Raw genomic sequence first — 10,413 nt, forward strand, 5'->3', positions numbered from 1 at the left:
ATGTGGACCAAAGAGTTCCAGTGTGGAGGAACTGAGTCTGCTCTCCTGGACTGTAGAAGCTCAGGCTCAGATAGAAACACCTGCTCACCTGGCAAAGCTGTTGGACTCACCTGCTCAGGTAGAAGAGGAGCTGCAGCTCTGATCTGGTTCATTTCTGTTCTAATGAAACTCACTTTATTCTTTTACTGACGACTCTCTTGTTTCTGTTCAGAGCCTGATGATGTCAGGTTGGTGGGAGGAGACAGTCGCTGTGCAGGAACACTGGAGCTGAAACATCAGGGAGACTGGAGACCAGTGGAGGGCTATATCTGGACCCTGAAGGAAGCAGATGCTGCCTGCAGAGACTTGGACTGTGGCTCTGCTGTTTCTGTAGAAGAGAGAAAGGAGTCCTCAGACAGATCTGTGTGGTTGATCATGCCTGACTGTGTTCAGTCTGGATCTGCTCTGAGGGAGTGTGTAACATCATATTCCTCTAAGTCCATCCTGAATCTCATCTGCTCAGGTAAGCCCATCAGTGACATCATCTATGACATCATCTATGACAGTAATGTTTCCAGTATGTTCCTTCCTCCGTCACAGTGACAGTCGGTGGTTTCCATTGGACTGAACTGTAAAGTTATCCAGGACAATGACATCCTAAAGTGTAGAGAAGTGTATGGAGAGCTGTTTTAACATTTAATAGCTCAGCTTGACTATCAAGAATTAACATTAGAGATATCTACAACTACATTCTGACTAGTCGTAATCACATTGTGACTAGTCAGAGTTCTTATTCCAGATATCTATAACCTCATTGTGACTAGTCAAAACGACATTTAGAGATATCTGTAATTCAGTTCTGACTATCCTAAATAACAGTTACAGATATCTCAAACCTCATTATGACCAGTCAGAATTAAATTGTAGATATCTGTAATGAGAAACCCCATACACATGAATGGTAAAAGTAGTTTTAATCGTACTAGTCTAAATGTAATTACAGATATCTATAATTAGAGTTATGACTAGTCTAAACAGCGTTGCAGATATCTAGAATTAGAGTTATGACTAGTCTAAATGTAATTACAGACATATAGAATTAGAGTTATGACTAGTCTAAATGTAATTACAGACATATAGAATTAGAGTTATGACTAGTCTAAATGTAATTACAGATGTATAGAATTAGAGTTATGACTAGTCTAAACAGCGTTGCAGATATCTCTGATGAATCTCCTGTCCAGCTATTAAATGTTGAAACAGTTTGCCATAGAAGTGGGCTTGTTTCTGAAAGCTTCAAACTCTCCACAGACTGCTGAGCTTCACCTGACAGGACACACCTGTCTGTCTGGAGGCCTTTCCCATTTCACAGTTCCTACATCCTCCATTCCTTTCCTCGCCTCCTCTCCTCACGTCTTAGTCCCGCCCACCAGAGATGTGAGCTGAGGAGGCGAGGAAGAGACGCGAGGAGAGAGGAGTTGAGGCAACAGGCTTTTAACAAAATGAGACCTCCTCTCCTCAGAGCCGTCATTTTAAAGCCACATCAATTAAATATGACATGTGGCCTCTTTGATACGTCACAGGTGTCTCTGTTCACATTTCTATTTCATCAATTTGTGTGTTATTTTAACTAAATTCTATATTCACCCACCAGCAGCTCATTTTATATGAATGTTCCCTTTAAACCAGAAGGCTGGATTTATTCTATTACATCAGGGCTGTGTATTGGAAAGAATCTGGTGATACGATACGTATCATGATACAGGGGTTACCATTCAGTATATCACCATATATTGTAATTCTTTTTTAATTTAATTTTAGGAAAACTGTCATAGTATAAAGAACACAACATCATATGCATAAAATCTGATTAAAAAAAGTTACTTTTTTATGCAATTAGCATTTATCACAGTCCCTGTAACATCCAACATCATAGCACTACGTTGGCTAACACTTCATTTTACAGCTCCTCAACTCTCATGGTGATTAGGTGATAATAAGCAAGTAACCTATTTGATATTTCTTTGGAATTACTGCCAAATTACCCCAATATTTACCTCAAAATCTATCTAAGACTACTTTATTATAAACATTATTTACTAATTATCTGCTCAAATATCATGTAAAGGTTAAAATAGGGCCCTGAGGCTTGAGAAGAGGCTGTGTGCTGCTAGATAATCGATGGCAGGGACCGCTCTGAACTCCTCCAGTTGGAATCACTGAATTGTTGTTAATGACATCTTTTTATTGAGTGTCTGGTGTCTTTTATCTCTCTCTATTTCATCTTCTATCATCTCTCCAGACTCTGTCAGGCTGGTGAATGGGACTAGTCTGTGCTCAGGCAGACTGGAGGTGAAGACTAACCCCTCTAACCAGTGGTGGTCCTCAGTGTGTGAAGCTGACTTTGACCAGCAGGATGCAGAGGTGGTCTGTAGGGAGCTTGGCTGTGGGGCTCCTTCAGTCCTCCAGGGGGCGCTCTATGGAGACGTGGAGGCTTCAATGTGGACCAAAGAGTTCCAGTGTGGAGGAACTGAGTCTGCTCTCCTGAACTGTAGAAGCTCAGGCTCAGATAGAAACACCTGCTCACCTGGCAGAGCTGTTGGACTCACCTGCTCAGGTAGAAGAGGAGCTGCAGCTCTGATCTGGTTCATTTCTGTTCTAATGAAACTCACTTTATTCTTTTACTGACGACTCTCTTGTTTCTGTTCAGAGCCTGATGATGTCAGGTTGGTGGGAGGAGACAGTCGCTGTGCAGGAACACTGGAGCTGAAACAGGGAGACTGGAGACCAGTGGAGGGCTATATCTGGACCCTGAAGGAAGCAGCAGCTGTCTGCAGAGACTTGGACTGTGGCTCTGCTGTTTCTGTAGAAGAGAGAAAGGAGTCCTCAGACAGATCTGTGTGGAGGATCAGGTCTGGCTGTGTTCAGTCTGGATCTGCTCTGAGGGAGTGTGTAACATCAGTTTCCTCTAACTCCATCATTAATCTCACCTGCTCAGGTAAGCCCATCAGTGACATCATCTATGACATCATCTATGACAGTAATGTTTCCAGTATGTTCCTTCCTCCGTCACAGTGACAGTCGGTGGTTTCCATTGGACTGAACTGTAAAGTTATCCAGGACAATGACATCCTAAAGTGTAGAGAAGTGTATGGAGAGCTGTTTTAACATTTAATAGCTCAGCTTAACTATCAAGAATTAACATTAGAGATATCTACAACTACATTCTGACTAGTCGTAATCACATTGTGACTAGTCAGAGTTCTTATTCCAGATATCTATAACCTCATTGTGACTAGTCAGAGTTCTTATTCCAGATATCTATAACCTCATTGTGACTAGTCAAAACTACATTTAGAGATATCTGTAATTCAGTTCTGACTATCCTAAATAACAGTTACAGATATCTCAAACCTCATTATGACCAGTCAGAATTAAATTGTAGATATCTGAAACTGGAGTTACGACTAGTCATAATTCAGTTGTGGATATCTGTAATGAGAAACCCCATACACATGAATGGTAAAAGTAGTTTTGATCGTACTAGTCTAAATGTAATTACAGACATATAGAATTAGAGTTACGACTAGTCTAAATGTAATTACAGATGTATAGAATTAGAGTTATGACTAGTCTAAATGTAATTACAGACATATAGAATTAGAGTTATGACTAGTCTAAACAGCGTTGCAGATATCTCTGATGAATCTCCTGTCCAGCTATTAAATGTTGAAACAGTTTGCCATAGAAGTGGGCTTGTTTCTGAAAGCTTCAAACTCTCCACAGACTGCTGAGCTTCACCTGACAGGACACACCTGTCTGTCTGGAGGCCTTTCCCATTTCACAGTTCCTACATCCTCCATTCCTTTCCTCGCCTCCTCTCCTCACGTCTTAGTCCCGCCCACCAGAGATGTGAGCTGAGGAGGCGAGGAAGAGACGCGAGGAGAGAGGAGTTGAGGCAACAGGCTTTTAACAAAATGAGCCCTCCTCTCCTCAGAGCCGTCATTTTAAAGCCACATCAATTAAATATGACATGTGGCCTCTTTGATACGTCACAGGTGTCTCTGTTCACATTTCTATTTCATCAATTTGTGTGTTATTTTAACTAAATTCTATATTCACCCACCAGCAGCTCATTTTATATGAATGTTCCCTTTAAACCAGAAGGCTGGATTTATTCTATTACATCAGGGCTGTGTATTGGAAAGAATCTGGTGATACGATGCGTATCATGATACAGGGGTTACCATTCAGTATATCACCATATATTGTAATTCTTTTTTAATTTAATTTTAGGAAAACTGTCATAGTATAAAGAACACAACATCATATGCATAAAATCTGATTAAAAAAAGTTACTTTTAATGCAATTAACATTTATCACAGTCCCTGTAACATCCAACATCATAGCACTACATTGGCTAACACTTCATTTTACAGCTCCGCAACTCTCATGGTGATTAGGTGATAATAAGCAAGTAACCTATTTGATATTTCTTTGGAATTACTGCCAAATTACCCCAATATTTACCTCAAAATCTATCTACAACTACTTTATTATAAACATTATTTACTAATTATCTGCTCAAATATCATGTAAAGGTTAAAATAGGGCCCTGAGGCTTGAGAAGAGGCTGTGTGCTGCTAGATAATCGATGGCAGGGACCGCTCTGAACTCCTCCAGTTGGAATCACTGAATTGTTGTTTCATGACATCTTTTTATTGAGTGTCTGGTGTCTTTTATCTCTCTCTATTTCATCTTCTATCATCTCTCCAGACTCTGTCAGGCTGGTGAATGGGACTAGACTGTGCTCAGGCAGACTGGAGGTGAAGACTAACCCCTCTAACCAGTGGTGGTCCTCAGTGTGTGAAGCTGACTTTGACCAGCAGGATGCAGAGGTGGTCTGTAGGGAGCTTGGCTGTGGGGCTCCTTCAGTCCTCCAGGGGGCGCTCTATGGAGACGTGGAGGCTTCAATGTGGACCAAAGAGTTCCAGTGTGGAGGAACTGAGTCTGCTCTCCTGGACTGTAGAAGCTCAGGCTCAGATAGAAACACCTGCTCACCTGGCAAAGCTGTTGGACTCACCTGCTCAGGTAGAAGAGGAGCTGCAGCTCTGATCTGGTTCATTTCTGTTCTAATGAAACTCACTTTATTCTTTTACTGACGACTCTCTTGTTTCTGTTCAGAGCCTGTCAGGTTGGTGGGAGGAGACAGTCGCTGTGCAGGAACACTGGAGCTGAAACATCAGGGAGACTGGAGACCAGTGAGTGACCGTTACTCTGACTGGACCCTGAAGGAAGCAGCAGCTGCCTGCAGAGACTTGGACTGTGGCTCTGCTGTTTCTGTAGAACAGAGAAAGGAGTCCTCAGACAGATCTGTGTGGAGGATCAGCTCTTACTGTGTTCAGTCTGGATCTACTCTGAGGGAGTGTGCAACATCAGATTACTCTGACTCCATCCTGAATCTCACCTGCTCAGGTAAGCCCATCAGTGACATCATCTATGACATCATCTATGACAGTAATGTCTCCAGTATGTTCCTTCCTCCGTCACAGTGACAGTCGGTGGTTTCCATTGGACTGAACTGTAAAGTTATCCAGGACAATGACATCCTAAAGTGTAGAGAAGTGTATGGAGAGCTGTTTTAACATTTAATAGCTCAGCTTGACTATCAAGAATTAACATTAGAGATATCTACAACTACATTCTGACTAGTCGTAATCACATTGTGACTAGTCAGAGTTCTTATTCCAGATATCTATAACCTCATTGTGACTAGTCAAAACGACATTTAGAGATATCTGTAATTCAGTTCTGACTATCCTAAATAACAGTTACAGATATCTCAAACCTCATTATGACCAGTCAGAATTAAATTGTAGATATCTGAAACTGGAGTTACGACTAGTCATAATTCAGTTGTGGATATCTGTAATGAGAAACCCCATACACATGAATGGTAAAAGTAGTTTTGATCGTACTAGTCTAAATGTAATTACAGATATCTAGAATTAGAGTTATGACTAGTCTAAATGTAATTACAGATGTATAGAATTAGAGTTATGACTAGTCTAAACAGCGTTGCAGATGTCTATAACTACATTCTGACTAGTCAGTTCTTATTCCAGTAATCTATAACCTCCAAATGAGTTCAAATGATAGTTAGAGATATCTGTAATTCAGTTCTGACTATCCTAAATAACAGTTACAGATAAACGTTTAAAGGGAAACGGCGGTGCATTGAACACTCTGTTGTGCTACGCGAATGCACTGCCTTTATAATACGGCGGGGTTCGTGCACGTCGCGGCTGATTGGGTAACACCTCTGACACACCCACCAAATGAGAGGAAACGCACCTCAAAGCCTGTTGTGCACCATTTCCAGGAAACACGCCGTTCAACCCAGAAACCGTAGCAAACCAGTGCACGCTGTTTTCAGACTGAACGTGCTCCGGCTCTCAGCCAATCATCTCTTTGTGTTTACAGACCTGCTGCTTCAGCCCAACATCTCTGGGTCCTCCTCCGTGGACCGGGTCTCCGAGGCCCAGCAGCAGGGGTTTCACGTGCTCAGGGACTCCACCTTCACCATCAGCTGCTCCGTCCAGCCACAGTACCCAGGAGGCTCCTTCCATCTCACCTTCACCTCCTCCACCTCAGCACTCAACTACACCCAGCCAGCTGTCAATCACTCCGCCCACTTCCTGTTTCCTGCTGCAGAGCCCGCCCACCAAGGAAGCTACAGATGTGTTTATCACGTCTATGTTTTTTCTCACGACTTCTTCTCTGAGAGCCGTCTGATCTCTCTCACCGTCGCAGGTAAGCTGACTGTTTACATGCAGGTTTGGAAAATGTGGAAATGATCAGCTGACAACAGAGAAGCTTTCATTCTCTAATCAAGGATTGGGCTTATTTTAATAATTAAGGACTTTTCTTATTTCATAAGAAGTTTACTTAATTTTGTATTTTAATATTTTCTTTTTTCATAAGAATTTAACTTAATTTTGTAATTAAGGAATTTACATAATTTTGTCATTATGAATTTTGCTTATTTTTTATAATTAAGGATTTTACTTAATTTGTAATGAAGGAATTTTTTTTGTTTCATAATAATTTTCCTTATCTTTGTATTTAAGAAGTTTGATGAATTTTGTCGGAGCCTTCAGAGATCATAGGGATTAAAACATGAATAAAAGTTAGAGGTTTATTCTACGTGGAGATGACGTCACTTTAGGACGTCTGCTCACAACCGATTACAGAGAGAGATGTAGTACTAGTACTTCATTTAAGTAGTACTAGTAGTACTTCATCAAAGTACTTTAAGGGTTATGACATGTTCAGTCATAATAAGTCTGTGCATGTTGTTGTTTGTGGAATGACACTGTGACTACTGTCATTGTGTTCCACATGTCATATAGTAACCACACTTGTACAAAGTGGATGAATGTCAACAGCAAACAGTCTGCTGGAGGACGGAGCATGTTTGGTTGTAAACATATAAAAGTCTCACTAAAGTCACGTCAGTTGTATTTCTACAGATTAATCTCAGAGGACTTTCTAATCTGTCCAACAAAGAACAGTCTCCGTCCTCAGAGCCTGGATTCACATAAAGAGGATTGAAGAAGTGCTTTTAGATTTCAGGTCACTACAGTTTGTGTTTAATGGGAGCTGTTGGACTCATGATGTCATGTGATGTGATGTGATGACTGTCCATGTGTTTGATCAGATCTAAGGCCTTTCATCATCAGAGCGATCGTCCTGCCGCTGATTCTGCTGTTGGCGAACATTGGCCTTTACTTCTACTATAAGGTACTGACACACGTCTGTTGTTCAGACCGCTGACTGACATGAAGCACTCAGTCTGTGCTTATTGAAGTGAAGAGAGAGGAGTGATGCAGGAAGTCACATCTGTGTGCTGTCATGTGTCTCCAGGGCAAGAGGGGGCAGAGGCCGAGCAGACGGGAGAAGGCTGAGCCGGATTATTATAACCTGGGTGTTCCTGCAGCTGAAGAGGAAGGAGCTCAGGGAGCAGAGTAGCACCTCCAAGGAGCTCATCTCACATCCAGATGGATTTATAACACACAACCCAGCAGCAGCTCATTTTAGACGCATGTTCCCTTTAAACAAGAAGGCTGCTTCTATTCTATTACATCATATACTATATCTGTTTCACTCTCAACATGAAAACCAACAATGTGTTAGTCTCTTGTAGCCCATTGGTTCCTCCTGAAGATGTAAATCTCTAAAAACACCTCACAAACATAAAGTGTCATTGAAAACTAGACTTGAAAGCAGGAATACCGGAGTCCGACCCAGGCCGATCGGGAACAGTGCTTTATATTAAATTAAGATAAATGTAGAACATTGATATATATCCTCTAAAGTCTGTATTACCTGTCAAATCTGAAGACAATTGAAGCATGAAATCCTGAGATCAGAGTAAAAACATGTCACAGAGCCACCGACTGTTGGATCTGTAGATCTGGAGCACATCCAGGGTTGGTGAAGCACATCTGCTGCCACATTGACAATCTGTTGGTGTTTGTGATTCAAAAATATCTATAATGAATGAATGAATCAAAGTCATGTAGCCAGCAAACAAAGTAGAGGATTAAAAACCAGAGGCTGTTTTCACACCAGTTTCATCTGGTTAGTGACACATGAACTTTATGAGCTCACTTTAGCGCTCCCTTGTGGTTCACATGGCTCATTTATTGTTGTGAGCAGGACCACATTTAGCTTATAAAATAACCATAATAATACCATTGGGAGCAAAAATATAAGAGTATTAACAGCTTATAGTGTGATGAAGGAATTTTAGTATTTCATTAGAATTTAGCTTAATTTTGTACATAAGGAACATTTGTAATTGAAGATTTTACTTTTTGCTTATTTCATAAGAATTTCACTTAATGTTGTAATAAAGGATTTGATGATTTTTATTATTAAGTAATTTACTTATTTTTTAAGAATTTGACTTAATTTCTTTAATTAAGGATTTTTTTATTATATAAGAATTTTACTTTATTTTATTTCAGTAGAATTTGGCTAATTTTTGTACATAAGGAGTTTACTTAATTTCGCACTTAAAGAATGTGCTTAATTTCTATGAATTTTACTTTTGCATTTAAGGAATTTATTGAATTTTGTACTCTAGGAATTGTCTTGATGTTGTACTTAACAAATTTACACAAATTTATAATTGAGGATTTTACTTTTACTACTTTATTTCTAATGAAGGATTTTGCTCATTTCATAAGAATTTCACTTAATGCTGTAATAAAGGATTTGATGATTTTTATTATTAAGTAATTTACTTATTTTTTTAAGAATTTTACTTAATTGTTTTAATTAAGGAATTTTCTTATTACATAAGTATTTTACTAAATTTTATTTCAGTAGAATTTGGCTAATTTCTGTAAATAAGGTGTTTACTTAATTTTGCACTTAAAGAATGTGCTTAATTTCTATGAATTTTACTTTTGTATTTAAGGAATTTACCAAATTTTTTACTTTGGGAATTTTGTTGATGTTGTACTTAACAAATTTACACAAATTTATAATTGAGGATTTTACTTTTATTACTTTTTTTCTAATGAAGAATTTTGCTTATTTCATAAGAATTTCACTTAATGCTGTAATACAGGATTTGATCTTTTTTATAATTAAGTAATTTACTTATTTTTTAAGAATTTTACTTAATTTCTTTAATTAAGGATTTTTTTTATTATATAAGAATTTTACTTAATTTTATTTCAGTAGAATTTGGCTAATTTTTGTACATAAGGAGTTTACTTAATTTCGCACTTAAAGAATGTGCTTAATTTCTATGAATTTTACTTTTGCATTTAAGGAATTTATTGAATTTTGTACTCTAGGAATTGTCTTGATGTTGTACTTAACAAATTTACACAAATATAATTGAGGATTTTACTTTTACTACTTTATTTCTAATGAAGGATTTTGCTCATTTCATAAGAATTTCACTTAATGTTGTAATAAAGGATTTTGCAAATTTTCATGATTAAGTACTTATTTTTTTAAGAATTTTACTTAATGCTGTAATAAAGGATTTGACGATTTTTATAATTAAGTAATTTACTTATTTTTTAAGAATCTTACTTAATTTTGTAATTAAGGGATTTTCTTATTACATAAGTATTTTAGTTTGAAGTATATGTATAAAGAAAATACAGAAATAAATAGGTGAACGGCTCATACAGTCATTACAGTAAGTAAGTTTGGGGAAATAAATAAGGAGTGAAATGCAAAAGGAAAATCGTGCAGGAATAAATAAATAATGCAAAATAAATAAATAAATGTAAAAATTAATGAAAATAGATTAATGAATAAATAAAAGGAGTAAATAAATAAGGGAATAAATACAAATATAAATAAATATGACAGAAATATCAATTTATGTCACATTTTATCAATTG

The 10,413-nt window shown here is 38.1% G+C and overlaps 1 protein-coding gene across 1 annotated transcript; it reads left to right on the forward strand.

The window, feature by feature from the left end:
* The first annotated feature begins 414 nt into the window (after positions 1-414).
* LOC141762348 (CD5 antigen-like) lies at positions 415-8,923 on the forward strand. The gene is made up of 6 exons (XM_074626431.1): positions 415-502; positions 2,282-2,596; positions 2,690-2,977; positions 5,165-5,455; positions 6,464-7,783; positions 7,907-8,923. The coding sequence occupies exons 1-5, from the start codon at positions 415-417 to the stop codon at positions 6,835-6,837; spliced, it is 1,356 nt and encodes a 451-aa protein (XP_074482532.1). The 3' UTR covers positions 6,838-7,783; positions 7,907-8,923.
* The last annotated feature ends 1,490 nt before the right edge of the window (positions 8,924-10,413 follow it).

Source organism: Sebastes fasciatus, chromosome 23 (genome assembly GCF_043250625.1).
Source record: "Sebastes fasciatus isolate fSebFas1 chromosome 23, fSebFas1.pri, whole genome shotgun sequence".
Taxonomy (NCBI): domain Eukaryota; kingdom Metazoa; phylum Chordata; class Actinopteri; order Perciformes; family Sebastidae; genus Sebastes; species Sebastes fasciatus.